The 23,032-nt window shown below is 34.1% G+C and overlaps 3 protein-coding genes across 11 annotated transcripts; 2 read left to right on the top strand and 1 right to left on the bottom strand.

Annotated features, from left to right (window-relative positions):
- Positions 1 to 272: 272 nt before the first annotated feature.
- On the top strand, positions 273 to 4,869 carry LOC139843575 (uncharacterized). The gene is made up of 3 exons (XM_071833687.1): positions 273 to 569; positions 617 to 1,366; positions 4,486 to 4,869. The coding sequence occupies exons 1-3, from the start codon at positions 273 to 275 to the stop codon at positions 4,867 to 4,869; spliced, it is 1,431 nt and encodes a 476-aa protein (XP_071689788.1).
- Positions 4,870 to 5,672: 803 nt separating this feature from the next.
- LOC139879603 (uncharacterized) lies at positions 5,673 to 11,334 on the top strand. Of its 9 annotated transcripts, none has more exons than XM_071865435.1 (7): positions 5,673 to 5,839; positions 7,014 to 7,093; positions 7,231 to 7,358; positions 7,692 to 7,776; positions 8,296 to 8,497; positions 10,753 to 10,874; positions 11,028 to 11,334. In XM_071865435.1, the coding sequence occupies exons 2-7, from the start codon at positions 7,054 to 7,056 to the stop codon at positions 11,150 to 11,152; spliced, it is 702 nt and encodes a 233-aa protein (XP_071721536.1). In that variant the 5' UTR covers positions 5,673 to 5,839; positions 7,014 to 7,053; the 3' UTR covers positions 11,153 to 11,334. The 9 variants fall into 9 exon arrangements, with proteins under 9 accessions (XP_071721536.1, XP_071721535.1, XP_071721542.1 ...); XM_071865434.1 differs by having other exon boundaries at positions 7,033 to 7,093; XM_071865441.1 differs by having other exon boundaries at positions 7,033 to 7,093; positions 8,296 to 8,473.
- Positions 11,335 to 13,435: 2,101 nt separating this feature from the next.
- On the bottom strand, positions 13,436 to 16,495 carry LOC139879699 (FHA domain-containing protein FHA2-like). The gene is made up of 3 exons (XM_071865443.1): positions 15,713 to 16,495; positions 14,392 to 14,549; positions 13,436 to 14,005 (listed from the first exon to the last, which is right to left on the bottom strand). Exons 1-3 carry the CDS (start codon positions 16,422 to 16,424, stop codon positions 13,796 to 13,798), a joined length of 1,080 nt encoding a protein of 359 aa, XP_071721544.1. The 5' UTR covers positions 16,425 to 16,495; the 3' UTR covers positions 13,436 to 13,795.
- Positions 16,496 to 23,032: the final 6,537 nt, after the last annotated feature.

Genomic DNA, 23,032 nt, shown 5'->3' on the forward strand with positions numbered 1-23,032 from the left:
GAACCATTTTGATTGTACTTTGTACTTTTTAGCTTTTTGGTCGTTTGCGCCTTCAATTCGTCGAATCTGTCTTTTGTCTTCACCTTTTATTATTTAAACGAATATCACTTGTAAATAGAACAATTGCAACTAAAAGCTTGTCTTTCTTGAGGGATAATGCTATGAAATATATGTTCGTTTTTAGCATTATCAGCGAGCTTCATGGTTTTTTCCAAGGAAAGCGTGGTCTGAGACAAGGGGACTCGTTATCTCTGTAATTGTTCACTCTTGTTATGGAAGTTCTTTCATTGATGCTCATGAGGAATATTCGAAGATCAAAGGGATTCAAATATCATCCTAAATGTGACAAACTCAAGATTATTAATCTTTGCTTTGCGGATGATCTCTTTTTATTCTCTCATGCAAATTCTGCTTCGGTGACGGTTATTCGTGACTCATTGGAAGAGTTTAAGCGGTGTTCTGGATTGGTTCCTAGCCTACCAAAAAGCACGGCTTTTTTTGCCAATGTCCCTTCCTCGATGAAAACACTTATTTTGGATATTTTACCATTTGAGGAAGGAAAGTTGCCAGTTCGTTATCTTGGTGTCCCGCTTATTTCTTCACGCCTTATGCATAGGTTTTGGTTGAACGGGTAAAGCACAAGGTTGATGATTGGAAGAACAAATATCTGTCATTTGCTGGTCGTCTTCAGCTTATGATCTCTGTTCTCACATCTATGCAAATCTATTGGTGTTTTGTCTTCATTCTCCCGGATACTACTATTAATAAAATTGAGAAGATTCTTCGAGATTTTTTATGGTGTCAGGGCGAGATGAAAAGAGGTAAGGCAAAAGTTAAATGGGATGATGTTTGCAATCCGAAAAATGAAGGAGGATTAGGTATAAAGCGACTAAAGTATTGGAACATTGCTCTAATGACCTCGCATATATATCGTATCCTTAGTCATAAGCAAACCCTATGGGTTAAATGGATTCATACTTACCGCTTAGCGAAACATCATTTTTGGGAGGTTCCGATTACTGCTAATGCAAGTTGGAGTTGGAGGAAATTGTTGCGTATTCCTTCGGTTATAAAACAATTTTTTGTACATCAAATTGGAAATGGTAACATTACATCTGCATGGTTTGATTCGTGGAGTAATTTGGGGAGTCTGGACTCTATTGTTTCTGCTAGTGACATTCAATCTATGGGGTTGACAAAGAAGGTGAGTGAGTTAATTAGTGGTACGAATTGGGTCTGGCCATCTTCATGGATTGTAAAATATCCTTTACTTAGCCAACTTAGTGTGCCTACTGTCTCTACTCATCCTGATATGATTATGTGGTGTGGGATTGATAATGTGCCTCACAATTTTTTAGTAAACCTGGTTTGGGATGCCATTCGTCCTAAATCAAATTCTTTCAATTGGTTCCGGATTGTTTGGTATTCGCAGTGTGTAACGACCCGGCTTTTTCGACTTGCCTTTGTGCTTTGTGCTTTCACGAAACTGCGTATTTGTGCGTACTGAGCGAGTTTATGCTCTGGGATCTTATTTAATGATTAGTTACTTTCATTAATGCCTTACAACATGCTATTAAGTGTGTAATCACTTAACTTGATCCCCGAATGCTTTTACGACCGTTGGTGTCACTTAACGTTTCAAACGAGCTATGTTTGTCGGTACACGTTTAACTTTGGTCATAATCGGAATATTATGACTACGAGATCCTAATTATTATTTTATAATAATAATTACTTGGGTTTTTGGATGCTTAATTACGCTTAGTAATTTACTTATGCTTACTAGTTAGTCTTGTTGGACTTTCTACCTTATTGGACCTTAGCCCACCCTACACTAGTTAGTGGACTATTTAATTAGCTCAATTATTAATAGCTAGTGACCCATTAATAAGTAAGACAAATGCCCATTTATTATAGGGAACATGCTAGCATTTTTGTCAAGTATTATTCATAATGTTGCATGGGATCATAACATAAGCACTAACTTTAGACAACCATTAACCAAAAAGCAAAAGTTTGTCCCCCTTGTCCCCCCATGTTACCACGGTTTTGACACCCCACCCTCACTTCACCACCTATAAATACTAGCCTTATTCCATCCATTTTACACTTGCTCTTATTTGCATTTCACACACACTTACTCTCTTATTTCCTCACTAGTCTTTCTCACTCTAAAACTTGTAAGTTTTTTATTTTTCTTCTTCTTCTTCTCTTATCTTTCACGAATTCATCATCATCATCATGGGTCTAGCTTTTTAGCTTTGATCTTGATTACATCTTGTAGATTCAAACATGGATTTGAATCCTTCAAGAACATGGAAGATTCAAGCTTTCTAACTTTGAATTTTCACCTACTTTGTAGATCTAAATCTTTTTAGCTTTAATCTTGTTATTTATTTATAAAGATTCAAACTAATGTTTGTAATCTTCTTGTAACTTAAAGATCCAAGCTTTATGCTTCAAGATCTTCAAGAACAACCAAGATGCAAGCTTTCTAGCTTGAATCTTCATATCTTTTGATGGATCTAAGTTTTCTAACTTATGATCTCATTACTTTGTTATAAAGATCAAAACTTGTGTTGATGATCTTCATACAACTTAAAGATCCAAGCTTTATGCTTTAAGATCTTCAAGAACACCAAAGGTTCAAGCTTTCTAGCTTTGTAATCTTGTAACTTGTGTGAAAAGGATCCAAGCTCTCTAGCTTAGGGTTCCATCACTTCATTTGACTTAGATTATGTTCATACTTGTTTGATTGAAGTTAAGTTTGTAGCTTTAGTTGTGAATAGAACTTGTAATTGTATTAAGACTAAGGATATGATGTAACCTTGGTTCATCATCCATCTAAGACTCTTAAATGAGTTGTGTTCTTACTTGGTCTTAACATATTGTGTGTTGATGGTAGAATCTTGGTCAAGGTGATGCTAACCCATCAACGAGTTGTACACTTGAAGCTACAAGCATCAAGGATGAGAACCGTGATGAGCATCAAGCACCAAGAACCCCACCGGAGCACTTACCTACTGTTTTTCGGATCTGATCAGGCTCCTGGGCTACTGGAAAAGTTGATTTTCAGATATCCTGGTTCAATTAGATGACTTTCTGTTTAAGACTCGTCTCAATCCTAGTTACGGTTTGGGATTTATGGCCCTCCGAAAGTCTCTACACCCTTGTAACGTCGTGCTGAAAATTCGGACCAACTCGCACTTAAACCGCCACCACGGTCAAACGAAGACGAGTTTGAGTCTAGAAATTGGTTAGCAACTAGAGGACTCCCATACGGAGCCATAGCCACTGATTTCGCGTCTTTTCGATTTACATAGAGGCCGTAGCAGCTGATCAAAGTCAGCCTATTGTTTTGACCTCTATACTTGTTAAACTTACTTAGCTTTTACGATGATGAATGATGATGATGATGACACTTAAACTTAATTTATGCACTTTTAAACTTATGGGGACAACATACTGACCTAGTGACCTTTGACTTAGGTTGACGACCTATCGGACCGACTTACTACTTGCATACGTTTCATATCAACTTTTACTGCTTATTCACTGTGAGTTATAGCATCCCTTTTTACTACTTTTTACTATTTTTGGGACTGAGAATACATGCGCCTTTTTATGTTTTACTTACTTGACACGAGTACTTAAACTTTACATATGTGTGGGTTATATAACGGCATAAACTTTCCCCTTAGCACGGTAACGTTTAACTATTGGTTTTTGAATCGGTAGACGCGAATCTTAGATATGGATCCATAGGGTTTGACATCCCCACTCGGGCTAGTCGCGCTAGCATTTAACGGGTGTTTAATACTTCGAGGACATACACACTCGCCAGGTGTACTTTTAGGGGGTGATATTTATACTTACGTTAAGTCTAGTTACCGGGTGCCCACGGTTAAGCATATACTTTTGATACTGATTTAAACTGCTGGTTGAAGCACTGAAATCTCGTGGTCTACATTACTTTACTGCTTACAAACTATAGCTCACCAACATTCGTGTTGACTTTTTAAGCGTGTATTTCTCAGGTGCTTAGACGATGTTGCTTCTGCTGTTTAGACTTGTTGTCTTGGTGTTATAGACTTGCTGTTAAGGACCTGCTGTGTTAGAATTCCGCTGCATTACTTAGAGATGTCTCAATCATGGAACTTTTCTTTTGCATTCGTAATTTATGTTATTTTCAAACAATGGCTTTGTAACGACCTTTGGGTCATATACTTATGTCTATGCTTCTATTCATAAGAAGCATGTTATCTTTTGTAAAACGTTATATTTTCATGAATGCAAAACTGGTTTTCAAACAGCATATAGTGTTTGACCTTGTAATGATCCTGTTGTTGATGATCCGTACACGAGGGTTTTGTACGGGGCGTCACACAGTGTGTGCCGAGACATGCTTTTCTTGTTTGGCTTCTCATGGGGGAAAGATTAAAGACTCAAGACAAATTAAAGAGTTGGGAGATTCATAATATGCAGCGTATTTGTCCTCTTTGTAAGCTTTGCCCTGATTCCCACGAGCATTTATTTTTTGAATGCAACTATGCGAACATAGTTTGGAAAAAGATGGATGTGTTGACTTGTTTACCTGCGGTATCGAATTGGAAAGCTATCTGTTGTTCTATGATGGCTGCGGCTGCTAGAAATGTTTCTAGTATGGTGGTTGCTAAGCTAGTCTTTGGCGCTGTTATGTACTTTATATGGCAAGAGAGGAATAACCGGATATTTAAAAAGTCTCACCGCTCGGAAGTGAAGTTGTTCGAGGATATATTCAGTACAGTTCGCCTAAAACTTATGTCTATCAAGTTCAAAGATTCAGCAAGAGTTGATATGCTGAAGTCGACATGGCAGATTCCTAGTTAAGGGTCTTTGTTTGTCTTTGTTTTGCTATGAGTCTTTTTAGTTCTTGTAGCTGGCAGGGTTTTTTTTTTTTTGCTTCAGGGTTTTTCCTGTTGCTCTTGCTTTGTTTTGTCATCATTCTTTTTATTCTTTAATAAAATTTACCGAGGTAACCCTTTACCCAAAAAAAAAAAAAAAAAACCCTCCTATTTGATATAAAGCTTCATTTGGTTAGAGGAGCTTAAAGCTTTAAGACATGAGAAAAAGGCTAAAAGGTAAAAGCTACTAGAAGTAGTGTTTAGCTTTTAACTTATAGCTTTGTGTCATTTTACTTTTTATTTAATAGATTCAGCTACTCTGCCAAACTTTAAAAATATTTTTAAAAAGCTAAAAGCTACCATCTATCAGCTAAAACTACCAGCTAACAAACAGTTAGTTTTGCCAAACATACCCTTAATAATGATATAATCACAACCAAATTTGTTAATTACATTCAACCACAAATTAAGTTTCATAAAGTTGTGAATCCATAACAAATATATTTATATTTATAACAAGGAAAATAGCAATTGTGATGAAAATTGAAAGAAGATCGTGAGAGAATAAATGTAGTTTATTTATTCTGACAAAGTTAAGTATATCAATATGTTTGTAAAAACAACGACAAGCTTCCTAGTCAAAATCTGTGGTTTCACGGGTCATTAAACTAAATGATTTTGACATTTACGTTCACTTAATAACTAAAACATATTATTAAACTGTTTCGTTTAAATAAATTCATGATTCCACGTGTACTCGAAAAAACTCAAAATTCTTGCCAACTTAGTTATCTTGAATTTTCTCTTTCCAAACTTACCACCTTGTTTCCTTACCCAATTCAAAAGACTTTATAAACTTAAACCCAGTTTTGGCTTTTGATAAATAAAACAAGAAAACTACACCTTTTGTTTTGGGTTTTTCGCTCATTCATTCTCTCCTTCCGCCACATTCTCAGGTAACCAACACAAATTGAACAACCCTAATCTTTTTTGACTGTACATGTATATGTATATAGGTATATATTTTGCAAAATGCCGTTATTTGTTTCTCACGGGCCCCACCTAGTTCTCTATTTTTGTTTTAATTATTTGGGTAGTAATTGAATATGTAGCCCATATGCATTCGCTTGTAACATGATGTGATTATGCTTTTTTGAATTTATATGCGTTTAATCTGTGTTTTTTTGTTAAGTTTATACTCCATATGAATGATTTATTGTATTTTACTGGCTCGTTTTTATGAAAAAAAGGTGGTAGTTTCAATTATTTTCAGAACACAATTTGGGTATTTTTTATTATTTTCGTTTTACTTCACTTGATTGACATATGATGTTTGGTTCTATCTCTGAGTAATCCTCTTGATTTAAACTGGTCCATTCAAATTCGAAACTTTTCACTTTTTCTATTTTTTTAACAATAATTAATTAATTTTTATTATTATATTCAAAGAAGCAGACACATTTTTTGTTGTGATCTTGATTCTTGAATTATTTTGGGGGGGTTGTGTTTTCCTTTAAAAATATGTCCGCCATATATGAATTGTAGACGATTATTGGGTTGACTTTGAATTTTCTTACTCGTTGGTCTCTTTACAAAGCAACAACCATATACTTGTGTTCATAATAAAATTTAGCCCTTTTGGCCCCGAAGCAGCAGTGGCTGTAAGTCCGATTCTGTAAGTAGCAATGTAGTACGTTGAGAAAAGTACTTGTGCAATATCTCAGGCTCAAAAGACATGAGTGGCGAATTTAGGATCAAAATCAACGGTGTCCTGAAATTTTTTGTTCTTAAACTAATTAAGTTTAAAGAGTAAGTTAGTGGTTATTTACCTTAAAAAAACTATAAATCTTAAAATTATATGGGTCCTGTACTTAATTTTAGTGGTGTCATGTATAATTTGAATGGTATTACATACAAAAAAAATTCAAACTAGTAGTGTTATGGGACATCATTGATATCTACTTAAACTTGCTGGTGTCAAAAGTCGAATCTTTCTACATTTCGATATCAAAATGTTTGATCTTTTTAATGTATCTAATACGGAGTAATTAATTTTTCCAAAATTTGTTCATAATAATGTTGTGATATGTTTTCACCGTTCGAAAAAATATAATGGTGTGATATGTGAAGATTTTGTTTATACATGAAGCTAGGATCTTCTTAATATGCTATGGTGAGCATCCGTAGACAAAGGCTCATCAAACTTTATGGTAAGTCTATTTGCTTTTCTAAATAACCAAGTATATGGTTTACATTGTTCCATACAGAACTCTAGGCATTTTCAAATTTCTTTTTCCTTGAATTTATATTTATTAATTTACTAATGAGACTCGGTGTTAATATTTAGGGAGAAGCCCTTTTCTTGATTTTATTTCGTCGTATGAAAATGGACAATCTCCTGCAAGTTGTGTGCAAAGCACAAGATCACCTGCAGTTCATCCTATAAGTTCTGTTTATGTTGACCGGTCTAATGAGGTAAGTGCTAAAATCGCATTACGTTTATTGTCAATATGCGAAAGTCTAAAAAAGGTTCTCTTCAGGTGTTGCTAGTCAATGTTTGATTGTTGTTATAAACAAATTGTTTTTTTTTTTTCAATTTGTCCGAACACAACGAGGTCAAAAACAAAATTTAAAATACAAGTATTTATTAGAGATTCTACATCTGCTCTTAGATCTTGAAACCTGGTTTTTAGAATATGGTTCTACTAATCTTTCAACTCGGTCGACACTCAAACTCTTAACGCAGGATGTATTTAGTTTTTTCTATTTAATTATTTCAAACAAGATGTATATTATTTATGTGTTTAGCAGGCGTTTGCAAAAATCGAAGAACCTGAACCCTCATCTTTCAATGAGTCTAACCGATCTAATAAGCAGCCTGTTCTCCATCCAGGTTTACATCTTCTTATTTTTACTTGATTACATCATTACATCATCTTTCTTAGTTTGATAGATTAAATTTTTTGCATTAAATCTACTTTGCTGCATTTGCTCACTTACTGCTTTGTCTTTAGTAAAAAAGTTGTTATAAACTTATCAAATTTAATTTTTTATTTATTTATATGTTTTTGTTGTAAATCTACAGATGATGTGGTATATGTCTACCATCTGATGAAAAATTAAATGTTTAACTTGATTTATGAATTATAAAGATATCACACTATTAGGTAGTTTTATGGACCCAAATCAATAGTACTATTAATTTTTGTATTAGTAGATCACATAATCATATGTCCTTTTCTATTGTTTGAGATAGCATCTTAAGCTGTTATTCCTTTTTTTGCTGTTTCGTGAGTGCCGTTTACGTAAAAATAAACATCTGGATCTTCGTTTGCAAATTTTGAATGACAAAACTTATTTTTTCGGCTTTGCATTGTCTTCTTTAATAAATTATTGTTTTTGTTAATCCTAGTAGTGTTTAAAAGACGAAAAAGACATAGAAGAAAGTACTTTGAGAACCAAGAAGTGTGCGTGATGAGAGGTGTGTATTTCAAAAACATGAAATGGCAAGCTGCTATCAAAGTTGACAAGAAACAAATACATCTGGGCACCATGGGTTCTCAAGAAGAAGCTGCACGCTTGTATGACAGGTGGCATTTCATATCACACACAAAGTAATAGTTGTAGAAAATGAAAAATAATACGTAGAGGTGGAAATTTGGGCGGGCCGGGTAACGGATTCAGGTCAAATAGGTATGATTAGTAGGTCCTCACACTCCAGGTTAGCCTGTAAACCCCCTTTTGTTGTCTTTCATACCGCCCTAGTGAATTTTTTTTTTTCAGTATAAAAATTTTGTGTTTTTCGATTTTGCCCCAGTGGGTACCGATCCGCGATGAGCGGGTAAATTCATTAAATCTTACCCGCGGGCACGGGTACGGGTAAAAATTTATACCCGCCAACGGGTCGCGGGTATATACTACCCGTCACGGGTAAAACCCGACCCATGAATACATGAGACTTTTCTTAATTTACTCGCGAGTTTATACTTACAATTATTAATTTTGAAAGTTAATTTACTTATAATTGAATAATGATTAATAATTAAATATTATATAAAAGTAAAAAACTTAATTTTCACGCCATTTTAGATATAACTTGTACATATAATTTTTAAAAATAATAAAATTATTTGGGTTTTCTAATAAAAAGTTGTATATATTATTACCCGCAGGTTACCCGCGGGTCACGGATACCCGCGGGTCACGGGCATGGGCAAAACATTTTTACCCGCGGGCGGGTAACGGGTCACAACGTGCAAAAAAGAAACCTGACGGGTGGGTCGCGGGTATATAGAACCCGGGCCCGTTGCCCACGGGCGCCATCCCTAGCCCAAAATTCTTCAATTTTTGCCCCAAACCTTCAAATTTGCCCAAAAACCTTCAACTTTTGCCCAAAAACCTTCATAATTTGCCTAAAAACCTCAACTTTTTGCCCCAAAAACTCCATATTTTGTCCAAAAAAAATGCTACGGTTTTAAATTATTATTTTTTGCCCTCGGTGAAAAAAATCCTAGTTCCGCCACTGACAACAAGTATATTATTACAGTAACTATATATTTTTTATAGGAAACTAAATTGATTAGTTACACTTTTAAGTACACTTTCAGTAAGTTCTCAGTCGTCCAACCCATTTCAACTGTTACCTTATATTATCTCCAGTTACCATTTAAACAAAAACTTCCTACTAATACGATCACCGTCTATTTTTTTTTTTGAAAAGCAAGCTAATTTTATTGATAAGGAAATGATACAGAGAGGATTACAATACGAGTAACACTAATTTGAGTGAAACTCGAGGACCTATACTAGACATAAAGTAAGAAACTAACAAGATGAATACCCTAATTTCGGAGCATTATTATCAAACTTAACATCAATCGCCAATAACCATGCCATCTTTATCAAAGTTACCAAATCCAGCAGCAATCCATTGAGTCCTAAAATACTTGAACTCGTGTGGTTGCCATTGATCGATTACTTCTTTTCCTGGAGGATTATGTTTATCCAAATAACTTTTTAGTTTCTTTTTTTCTGAATTCCGTAAGTTCCATCTATCATCAAATTTATCATTTATAGATTCTTCAATTATAATCTCATCAGTATTACCATCAGTATTACCCTCATCATCTACTAATACATAAAAAGGATTGTTTGTTTCAATTCTATCTTTAGAATATGTCTTATTATTACCTTCACCATCAATGCCCTTCCCTTTATCTCCTTTCCTCAAAACATTATGATTTTGACTTTTCTGGGACTCCACATTCCAATCTGTTTCCTCCACATCAATATTGTCTTTAATACCATAATTATTCTTAACTGCATTTTGCTTGATACATTTTGCTTCGGTTGACTGCCTTTGACTTTTATTATTATCAAAATTCAACTTCTGAAAAACCCTTCCTTTCTTACCAACAACTTTAAAGCCGTCCTCAACACACTGGTTATTTAAATCAACTGTTTCACCATCATTATTGATTTTCAAAGCGTCTTTTAACACTTGTGCCGATACTTCATCTTCTGTTTTAGGCCTAATTTTACAAGTATTAAAAGAGTGGCCAAACACTTTGCAATGAGTGCATGAAGGCGGTTTCCATTGATAGGTCACCTCAAGTTTACCCACTTTGGCTGGAAAAGAACCAATCACAGGATAGGAAAATTCGACAAAGCTAGGAAGGTCATCATTTGCATTGACTTCAGTCAAAACTCTAGCAAACCCTAGTCTTCCACTTTTACTCAAACATCTCTCTGAAGTAACTTTGTCCATCAACATAGGCCTACCAATACCACTAACAAGTTTACCTATACGATCACCGTCTATAAAAGTTGGTTATTATTGTTATAATATATTCAACCTTGTTTCTTGCAGGGCTGCTTTTTTGTGTGGAAGGGAACCAAACTTTGAGCTCACTGACAAAGAAAAAGACGAACTGAGTCAACTCACCTGGGATGGCTTCTTAATCATGACTCGTGATGCAATCAACAGCAAGAGTAAGTCCATTTGCTTCTTATTATTGTTTAGACTTGATTACCAACGATTTTTAAGTCGACGCTAGAAAGTTTTTTGGTATTGAGCTGAATGTGTCTAATTGGTTGACAAATGCCAACCTGGATTTTTCTGAAAATTAACATTTTATTTTTCAGAACACCAGAGAAGGGGTCCAAGGATGAAGTTTGAGAATCAGCAGCAGCAATACAGTGACTGGGGAGCAGAAGGAGAACAAGGGAGAAATGGATACTCAGATGATGCAGCTGTATCACTAGGTTGAAGATATGTTTATTCTTCAAATTTTTTTTTTTTTTTTTTTTTTTTTAATGGTGATCTACCACGTTCAACCCATGCTGATGATATTTGGTTAGTCGGTGTAAACGATGTTGGAATCTGAAGATTCAAACATCTTTTGAACTTTGAAGCGAGTAATCATTTGTATATAGAGAGGCTGTTTCAATACATGTCCCTTTTTGGTTAAAACTAGTTGTGGAGCCCTCGCTTCGCGCCGGGGGCTCCGTTTTGAATGCGAGTTAAAAAAAAAGTCTTGATCTATTTTGTAAAAAAGAATTTTTTTCGACATCTAACATTGAAGGGTTGTTCCTTTTGTGAAAGTTGATTCTTTTAGCGTTCGGGTTTTATTTAAAAAAAAAAGTTAGCAAAGTGGGGGTTCGATTTGTATTTTAATAAAAGTTAGGGGGTTAAGTTTGTGAAATTTAAAAAAAAATTACGTATAAAGTGGGAGTTCGATTTGTATTTTAATAAAAGTTAGAGGGTTAAGTTTGTGAAAATTGAATATTAGTAAAAAAAAAGTTAGTAAAGTGAGTGTTCCATTTGTATTTTAATAAAAATTATGGGGCTAAGTTTGTGAAATTTGGAAAAAAAAACATACATATAAAGTGGGGGTTCCATTTATATTTTAATAAAAGGTAAGGGGTTAAGTTTGCGAAAAATAGAAAAAGAAATAGTACTATTCATTTCGCGTAAACCTTTTAGTATAGGTATATAATAATTACCAGCAACGCCCTCTAAATCTTCTTTTTAGTTCTCGAAATTTGTAACTCCACACCTATAACTTATGAGTTGTAACTTATGAGTTGACTGCAAAAGTTTTCTCTAAAACCTAATTGAATTTGACCCAATACATTAATTGACACTATTACTTTCATTCTATCTTCAACACATTTATATCAAATTTAATTGATACTTTTGACCACCACAATACAGTTCTTACTTCTTACTCCATTCTTGACTATCAAGCTTCTACATATTACACCTTGATCCATCTAAAAACCTTGCTTCACCACAAACTATGATCCATGCTTTTCATTTCCAATTTAACCATTTTATCAATGTTTTGAACTTATAAGTCCAAGAGTCCATCCTTTTCTAAAATCAATTGGTGATAAAATGACTTTCCCTTAAACTTATATACATACATTTGTTTTGTCCCATGACCGATATGGGACTTTGGTTTGCACCCCCAACAGAACCCTCATGCCGTACTTCCCATTACTCATGTCTCTTTATAGTCTTGGATCAATTATGCCCAAATGGTCAATTTGACAAACAGGAATCAAATGTGGCCTCTCTTGAATTCTTGCTAGCTGCAAATCACAAACCATGCATCAGCTCCCACTAATAAGTCCACATGATCATTATGGAGCATCCCGAAGTTGACATTGCCCAAATTACCACTCTACTTACATTTTGACAATTTGGTTTTTGACCCATATAGTCAAGAAATAATACTCACAAAAGTACCAACAATTTATAGAAAAAAATTACTATCGACATCTCAAGCTTTTGTTGTTGCAACAGTAGGGGTATTAGCATATCATCATTTGTCGAGGTTGTAATGTCATGTTCTTCTTTAAGTTCACTTATGCTTGGAGGTTCTTTAAGTAATCGAGGACTTCATCCAACATCGAAGCTTTATTCGTATTTAAAAAAAAAAAAAAAAAAAAAAGCAAACTCTCACACCCATTACACGAATATTTACAATAATTCACCAAATACGTCCATAGCAGGACTTGAACCTCCAACCTCTTGGTTGACATTAACCCCCAACCGTTTGGTTGGCATGGCTACTACGATAGTGCCAGACCAATGGCCCTTTGGTCTTTATTCGCATGTATAACAATTCCTGAATTTAGATACTTTTCACAGTGAATTGACCAAGTATATGTGCTACATATTGACTCCTGCAGCCAAAGTGGCTAAATTGCAAAGATATAAAGTGATCAAAACAGATTGAATTTTTTTTTAATAACCCTTGTTAGGTTTTACCAGCTTAAATTTAAAATACATGTAAAGATGTAGGTATAAATTTGGTTAATGAGTTTGGATGTGGAGTTGGTTGGACTGACTTTTAAAGTCAAACAGTACAAGAAACACACACAGTCACTCCTAATTTGCAGTAGGAACTTCTGAGTTTTCATCTTCGGTTGATCCTTTCTCTTCATCTCTAAAATAATGACATAATTATAAAATAATTTTTGACAAACTGTCATCGTCTTATATTAAGAGAAGATATAATCATTGACATCATGCCAAGTACATTGCATAACGCAGACCATGTCATGATCCAAGTGTTATATCAAGTTTACAGTAAAATCATCCGACTCGATTCAAACATAATCAATTTGCTATAATACTCGTCAGCATGTAGCAGCTCATCATAATCTTTTAAGGCTTGTACTCTCCACACCTTTGATAAGAACTTAAAATTGTGGTATCAGATATCAATCCGAAGGGATAAAAAGCTACATGATGAAAAACTAAGATGGTTCCCAGTTTAACATTCTAAGAGTTACTTCATATAGCAAAATTCCAAAGGAATAAGATACAGTAATTTGCAAAGTTTGAATTTTTTTAAGGTTCTAGTTAGAGTGTAAACTCATACAACATCTTGAAGAAGATCTCATGAAATAAGAGACACGAGTGATACAAACTCCTGAGTGACCCGACCTTTAGACCTGGTGTTTATAACAAAGTGTTCAGGATATTTCCTCAAAAGCATGAGTAGCCCAAACCATGGTTTGCCTTTGGCTTCAGGGTTCGGGTAATCCTCAGATGTCAAATATCTTCTAACGCGACTGTGATGCCAGATGTCACCATATTGTTCAACCAACTGCATCCAATACAGCATACAAAGTTTATAATTAGCCATGTCATTTTAACTGATTATCATAACAGAGTAACTGACAGTTGATTATGAGAACATGCTATAGTATATTTCTCAGCAGACAGTAAAAAATACCATACCTTATGGTCTATATTATGATCAGAAGAAAATAGACATAGACACAATACTGCAATAAACATGGTGGGTTTAAAGATTACAAAATGGGCATATTTGTTCATAACTTTGGTAGCGCGTGTGCAAAAATCGGTCTAGACCAACCAAACTAAAAAACAGACCCGGGAGAAAACCAGTATGGCCCACATACTTAAATTTATGGCCAGAGTTACACAGATGAACACCCCTAAATGGTTTTTAGTAAAAAAATATGTTACCTCAGTATGAAGTTTCTCCATAGGCATCCATTCACTGGGCCCACAAAGATCAGATAGAACAGTAGCCACAGATGATATTACATCTTTCTCTTCTAACTGCAACAGCTGTTGGTTGTCAGACTCCCTGTCAACCCTCGATCTTCCCTCGGATTTCCTATCTACAAAAACAGCACAATATACCGCCTCAGCTAGATGCACAATAAAACATATTTTAGAAAACTTAAAAGCACAATGTCGAATGTACATACGTATATGTGGGGTCCAAGGACCCCACTAGTTTGGAAACGTTTTTACAAAGTACCCCTCAAATTGTACATGACACTACTAAATTTAAAGATAGGACCCATATGTATTTAAATCAATGGTTTTTCTGAAGTAAACAGCCATTATTTGGAGAGAAAAAAATTACGAAGTATCACTCAAATTGTGTAGGAACCCTTTGAATTTTGATCCTAGAATTGCTAATGTAAACACATATGGTATATTGACACAAAGAAGAAAAAATAGAAGGTCTGTGCGATTGACTCATTGTCAACTGAGTGGGCAAAGGCACTTGACCAAAAAAAACAATCACAATTCATAGACTGCACTTTAATATATGTGATTTGCATATAAACAGCTAAAATGAAACACATATATAGCTGAGATATGAAATATGACCCAACTTTCTCTTACTTCTTCCCTCATTAAGTATATCTATCTACTGCAACATCCATTCACTCTTATTTATTGTTTAAAAAATATATATACAACTACTTTAGCACAGCTGTGGATCGCACGGCTAATGAGCTAGTTTTATTTGAAGCAGAATAAATAATCTAGATGTATTAATTCCAAATATAGGTTAATTTATCAAAAGTCACCTAGCACACCAACTATTACAGTCACCTTTTTATAGAGATAGAAGACTATTCACAACTTCATATCATTTTTGCAAATTGCTTCCCAATGAGCAGCAGTTATGCAACCTTAAATTTTTAATGTTTGATAGACACGTTTAACACATAAACGACATCCCTAAAACACAGTCTACCTACAGTGAATAACCATCTAATATATGCATGACAATATTCTATAACCTTTGTTTTTCCACTAACATTCCACAAGAACAAAAAGCTACCAATCATTTCAAATTAGCAGTTAGAATTAAAATACATATGCATCTTATTCATAGGCATTGCAGCTAAGTCGACTACGTGCATTTGAAATTGATCGATCCCCACGGTTCTTACTAAGTTCTTGTTTAATCCCACCTCTATGATAATGGCAACATAAACAATAATGATAATATTGTATAATCAAGCTTGCAGCAATCACTAACCAGAAATCGATTTTCCACCGGAACCAAACGCAGCAACACCGGTTGAACCATGCGCATAACTATCAAGTCCATCACCACCAACAATTCGCATCTTCTTCCTGATTCCACCATCATCCACGTCATCATCATCATAACCATCATCAAACTCCTCAGTAACCCTACCTCTCCCACTCTTCTTCCCCCCAAACAAAACCCTACCACCACCACCACCACCAGCATTCTGATAACCACTCACAACATTATTATTATTATTATTATTATTATTATTATTATTATTATTATTATTATTATTATTATTAGGGTTCGAAACCGGAACATGCTGACGTGGCGGTCCAATCGCACCACCACCACCACCACCACTGTTTAAAATACTTCTAACAGGTAACAAAAAATAAAACTCCTTATCTCCAATTTGTAAGAGATCTTGTGAATCAAGTTTGACAGGTGGCGTACCAGGTAGATGAAGAACACCTTCAACAGAACAACCGTTTTTACCGAGGACTTCTAATGCGAAACGACGCCGTTGAAAGTCGTAGAAGATACGAGCGTGATGACGAGAAATGTTCATTCCGCCACCGAGAGATGAAAGATCAACATCGACTGTTGACTTTTTGGAATTGCGGCCGAGAATTATGGAATAAGTTTGCATATAATATTCGAAATCTTCGCCTTGTAGCTTTGCGAAACCTGCTTCTACATCGCTGCTCGCCATTGTTGTGATCGAGGAAATGGGATTTTAGGGTTTACGGTGGATGCTATAGGAACCGAACCGTAAATTGGGCAAAATGAACGCTGTTGCCACAGTAAGATTTATTTTTTTTTTTTTTTTTATTTTTTTTTTTTTTTACGGAGTAGGAGTATTATTATTTTTTTAATTTTTTTTTTTTTTTTTTGCAAAGGGAGTGATAATATTACACAATACTTTGATAAACCAGCCAAGTAAATATACTACTGAGTTGTATAACTTGTTAATACGCTATTATCCCATATTAGCATTTACCCACTCGATTTGCCAAATATACTCATTTGTTAAAAAAATCACATTCAATTGAATTTCAAATTGAATGAAACCAACTTTCTTTCAACAAGTGATATTTGGTCTCCTGTAATGCAGGGAAATATGGTTTTTCTTTAAAACATATTCTTTTGACCCACCCGAATTTCTTTTCCTTACCATAACTAAAGCCACGAATATTCAATCTCTATTTAAAAAATTGTATAAACAAAAGAGGGAAGAGTCTTGCTGCCCATTTTGATCAGGACAGTTAAGACTCAGACGCAGTCCAAAGAGTTTAACACTATCCTCTGATGTGGCTTGATTTTGTTTTCCTATATTGCTACATTTGTGCTCTTTGCTCTTATTTTTGCTGGATTTAAGTCTTAATTTTACATCCTGACTAATGTTCCCCGTGACTTTGTCCTTTCATCTTGGTTATTTAACCGGCATTCACAATTACATCTCACATTTTGACCGTGATTTTGATTGGTTTGTGTTGTGCAAGCCTTCTTCTTCGCATGGATACTCCTGGATGATGCTCTCCAATTCATAATATTTGACCAAGTGCCATCGTTGTGATTTGAGATCGATTTACAACTGCATTTGCGTCTGATTTACTTCAGCGATTCATGTTTTAGAGTTTTTAGTATCGTTGTCGTGTTGTAGTTGTAATTTGTGGTCGCTTGGTGTCGTTATATCTACTTGCTTCTGACTAGTATTAATTTATTATTTATTAATACAATTATTGCATTTAAAAAAAGGAATGGATATCAGCAAGTTACAATTATAATGTACTTTGTATTAACTTTTTAATTATTTTTTAGAATTGTCGTGAACACGGTTAATATACATTTAAATAACAACGTAGTTATTAACTTTTTGACGATTATCTGATTGAATAAATGATTTAAGTTTCTCAACGATTAGTAAAATTCATATATATACATATACATACATACATACATACATACATACATACATACATACATACATACATACATATATATATATATATATATATATATATATATATATATATATAAAGGATCCTGGAAGAACTCTGCATAGCAGAGAACCCAGCGAACACTCACCTGCCGATTTTACCAATTTTATCAGACATCAAAATCAACAAAATTGAAAGTTAAAATCGATGAAACAAGATCCTAAGGCTGCGATTATCAACTTCCTTGAAGGATTATACTCCAAATCGTCATCGAATTCCTCAATTTCATGATGAACAGTGAACGAATGGATGAAGATGAACTGCAACTTTGATTTTTATGATTCAGTTGTTTTCAGACCTTGAATCCTTCACAAAATCTTCTAGTCGCTGCTATTGGAACAATGTAACATCAATTTCAAACATTAATTCGATTGATTTAAGAATCTGCACATTCAATTGACTAGGTGAATTTTGTAGATGAACTCACGAATTCGAGCTCAAATCTAGGTGTTAGAATCTGAAACTTTGCACATAGATTCACGAGATGAAACCTAATAAATTCGCGTTTTTAATTTTTTGCCATAGGTTTGATTTTGAGAGATTCAATTTCTTACGAAGAACAAAGTGTGCCTGCACACAAAAACAAGTTCAATCTGCACGCAGATTGTGATGATCGCTCCAAATCCATATGGACGAACACGTCATTCATCGATTTCATTGCGAGGTATTTGACCTCTATATGATACGTTTTGTAAACATTGCATTCTTTTGAAAAGGCACACCATAAATGAATATTTAAATCAAAGGTTTTCGACATCTGATGATTTCTACTTATAGAAAATCATTGTAAATAATAGTTTACAATAATACTTCCGTTGACAATGCAGTCAAAATAAGATACATGGTGATGATTTGGTAAATGCAACGTTTCCTTGAAAAATATGTCATGTAAGACTCCTTGCACATAGCTTGTCCAACATATAAGCAAACAGCGGAAGACTTCTAGGAAACCTGAGAATAAACATGCTAACAAGTGTCAACACAAAGGTTGGTGAGTTCATAGTTTTATTGTTTCATATAATCTGTATATAAAGGTGAATCACAAGATTTCAGTTGTTTCATCCAGAAACGTTTATCAAAATATTCTACGAAATTGAGCACCCTGATAACTAAACTTAACGTATATATAATTTGTACCCTTTGTATAATCATCTTAATAATACACGCAAACTAACGTGTACGCTTCTCAAATAGCATACATCCGTTAAAAGGCTAGTGCTCTAGCTCGGACGGGGATATCAAGCCCTATGGATCCATATACTACTACTCGCGCCCACCAGTTCTTATAACCGGCAGTTACTAGTTACCAAAGCTAAGGGATTTTCGGTTCAAACTCGGTGTAGAATTTAGTATGTACTTGTGTCCATTGCGTTTAAAATAAAGTGCATGTATTCTCAGCCCAAAAAAATATATTGCAAAAGCAATTTAAAAGGGAGCAAATGAAACTCACGCATATAAATATTGTAAATCAGTTTATAAAGCATTTGCATGTATTCTCAGCCCAAAATGTAGAGAGTAAAAGGGACCTTATGAAACTCACCTTAGCAGCACATAAAGTTGTTCATCGTAATGTGACTGAAACTCGGATTATCAAATAATCGTAGATCTCAACATATCAATATTGAGATTCAATATTGTAGGAAAGTACATAGACACAACGGAGATGATAAACACTAGATTTGACTCACAAGCATACCCCCGATCCATACCCATAACCTCCAAAGTAATAACCCATAATTTCCTTAGCCCTATCCTACTCGGTAACCAGTTTTGAAAACATTTGGGCAGAATCTCGTCGTAGTATTTTATGTATAATACTAAAAATAATAATACTCATGAGATTAATAATAATATTAATCTTAATAATAATATTAATAATAGTAATAATAATAATAATAATAATAATAATAATAATAATAATACTAATAATAATAATAATAATAATAATAATATATATCTATATTTATGTGCATATGAAGATAAATGAATCAGATAACTGGTATGCTCGCTTTATATACAACTTTTGCTGTCCTAAGTCACCATCACCTTTTTATGTCGACAAACATTACGCGTTTCGCGTAGATAGGTACGCGATCTGCGTATGGTGTCTTCTTGAAAGCTGTAGATTTTTGAGTTACAGTCGTCTGGACACCAGAATCGCCCTTTTTCGAGTCAGTATGAATTAGTTATGATTTTTCTCGTGCAAGTGCGCAGGTTTAGTGATTTCCATCATTTTAACTTGCAATCTTGAGATGAAATGTTGTAGTCTTTTGGTGCTCATTAGAAATCTTTATTTTATTTTTATTTTTATTTTCATATCACTGAAAATCCATAAAAACACTTTATAATCAAATTCTATTATATCGAAAAACGTGTTCGCATGTTTGAAACAAAATCAATTAAATATTATGCAGTTTAGTTCTCCATTAAATTTTCTATAACTTTCATTATCTAACACTTTACCATTTTCCAGATACCGTTAAAAATGAACGATTTCTCGAATCAACGTGGACCTCACAACAGAGACTCGTAATAATATTATAATTCTTAAGGGACTCGGTAAATATCTTTTTAATTCAATCGTTTGGAATAATCTTTTAACTCCGTATTTAAATATATCAATCAGATAATCAAACCAATAAGTTTAATGCAGAGTATCATATACATAACACTTTGTTACGTTTTCAAGTTATAGTGTATGTATCTATTTACATATAATTGTTCGCGAATCGTCGAGAACAACCGAAAGGTATTTGAATAGTTCAAAAATTTTGAGATTCAGTTTTACAGACTTTGCTCATCGCGTCGGAAATGTTAATCATACAAAGATTAAGTTTAAATTTAGTCAGAAATTTCCGGGTCATCACAGTACCTACCCGTTAAAGAAATTTCGTCCCGAAATTTGAGTGAGGTCGTCATGACTAACAATAAAAATGTTTTAATGACATATACGTGTTGATAAATAGAGTTTTATCACCGTTGAATAATATGGATAAAACAATCCGATTATTCGATGCGTATGAGAGAAGTTATCGTAATCAAGTGAAATGGAGAATAGAGATGCGTCTTATCTCTTGATGTAGTAACGATTGATTTCCGGATTTTAAGGAATAGAAAATCTTCATAATTTAAATAAGATTTGATTTTTCGGAATTTGCGGAAATTAGGGTTTTCTTTGATTAAATGCGTAATCTGCCTCTATTGCTGCGTCCGATATTTTGCTATAAATTGACCTCTTCCGTTTCATTATTTTCACTACTCCTACATCTTCTTCCTCATTTCATACTTTCAAAAGATTGTGAAATGCTTCATCCAGTTCTGATTCTTCGTATACTCCTAACTTTCATATCTGTCATTCTTCTTTTTCATCTACCACCAGAGGAAATTACTTTCTTCTACCATTACCTTGGGGTTATAGTGTTTTTCATTCTCCCGTGTCTTTATATTGCTATACGCATTGATATAAACGGTTTGTAATATATGTGTTGTTGTCAGGCTTTATATTTTCCCTTATATTTAGGAGCTCCATGCTTTCGTTTTTCCTTCCCGACTTCAAGTCAAGCGAATAATGGTCCAGAATTTGTAGCTATGAAGTTTCGAATGATCATAACTAATGTTTTAAGAAATTGTAATAACACGATCTAGATTGGTTAAATTACCAGAAGTTACGGGAAAAGATAGAACTATCAAGAATATATGTTCTTGATTTGTTTGGAGATTAGGTAAAATGCAAGAGTCGTGTAACATGACACATGATGACGTTATAGTCTGTGAATCATCATGTTCCATTAGAAACTCAGCATGACTTACTGTAATATAATCACGTTGATCAAGTGTCATTATATTATACTAACTCATGCTTCAGCTCCCAACACCACTTCAAAAATATTCATATTTTAAACTCGAAGGTTTCAGAATTTAGAAACTAAAATAGTTTCTTTTATGATGTTACACAGATATCGCAAGGAGAAAATTGATTTTCGATAAGAATGATTATGGAATTATCTCCAGAAATATGGAGGATATTTATAATGAAAGATACGATGATATCTTAGAATTTCTAATATTAGAGGATGATGAAGAATATTGTCCGCAAGGGTTTAGATTCGGAAGCAAGGTATTCGTTAATGGCTTCAGCAAATGCTGAATCATTTGTATTCTTTGAAGGCAGGTTTAGTCTTTGTGATTTGTCCACAGCCTCCTTCATGGTTTTCTCAATCCGTTTTTCAGTTTCAAACCTTCTATTTTTCTCAGCTTTACCACCATACTATTCTTTATCATCAAACTTTTGACTGTTAAGGTCGTTTACAGTTTTTGCTGCTTCATCAACATTTTTCCAAAATTCGGAGAACTAGTTTCGTAGTTTGGGGTTTTTTTTTTCGGAAACTTCACATTCGAAGTATGTAAGTCCATGAGGTAGACGTTATATGTACACATATAATTGTTGGCGTAGACGTGCTGCAAGATTTCAAAATACCGATTGCTAATTCCCGATAGTTGGTATGGCAATTGCCGTTACAAGATGTGGATGAGTACATGATACGGTTTCAATGAGTATAAGGATTTTTTGGAAGGTCAAAGATCAATGAAGTTGTTGGTAAATTTACTGCTAATGTGGTGGAACATGAAAGATTCCCCGATAACAAAAACGTATATGCCAAAGTTACAAGTCTGAAAGGTCGTCGTTGACTGATTGAACGGTTGATAATACTGGATACTTTGAAAAGAAATTGCAAGGTTATTTTCAGTAATAACAATGCTAAAGGATCTTTCACATTTTTGAAGTCAAAGTATAGCTTTGAAAGATGTAGAGATCTAAGAATGATGTCACCCGTTAAATCTTGACTTGGATTCTGATCCGTCAATATCAGAATATGTAATTGAATTTGTATGAAAACGATTGTATATTGTTGTGAGCATTGTTAATAATTTTTGAATCAAAGTTGAAGAATGTACAGTATAACATATTAATTGCGAACTTATATTTTTCCCGAGTATTACCTACCCGTTAAAGATTTCACAATTAATACTTTGTACAAAGAATTTTCATTACAGTCTTTATGAAAATATCTGTATGTATATTTTCTTCAGATGTAATACAGATTTAATGAGTTAATATCATATTAAGCTCATTTGATTTTTGGCTTGAATTAGAAATGAATAATCTCCAAAACATTAGAGATTACCTAATCTTCGCGGATTATTTCACTAATGAAGTCAATACTTCATTATTTATTCTTATTGATATTCCTCGGTGAAGGATGTTGATGCTCGTGGAATTTTTGTGAACCTTACAAGGCACAGATGATGTTTTCTGGAA

Source organism: Rutidosis leptorrhynchoides, chromosome 1, assembly GCF_046630445.1.
Source record: "Rutidosis leptorrhynchoides isolate AG116_Rl617_1_P2 chromosome 1, CSIRO_AGI_Rlap_v1, whole genome shotgun sequence".
NCBI lineage: Eukaryota > Viridiplantae > Streptophyta > Magnoliopsida > Asterales > Asteraceae > Rutidosis > Rutidosis leptorrhynchoides.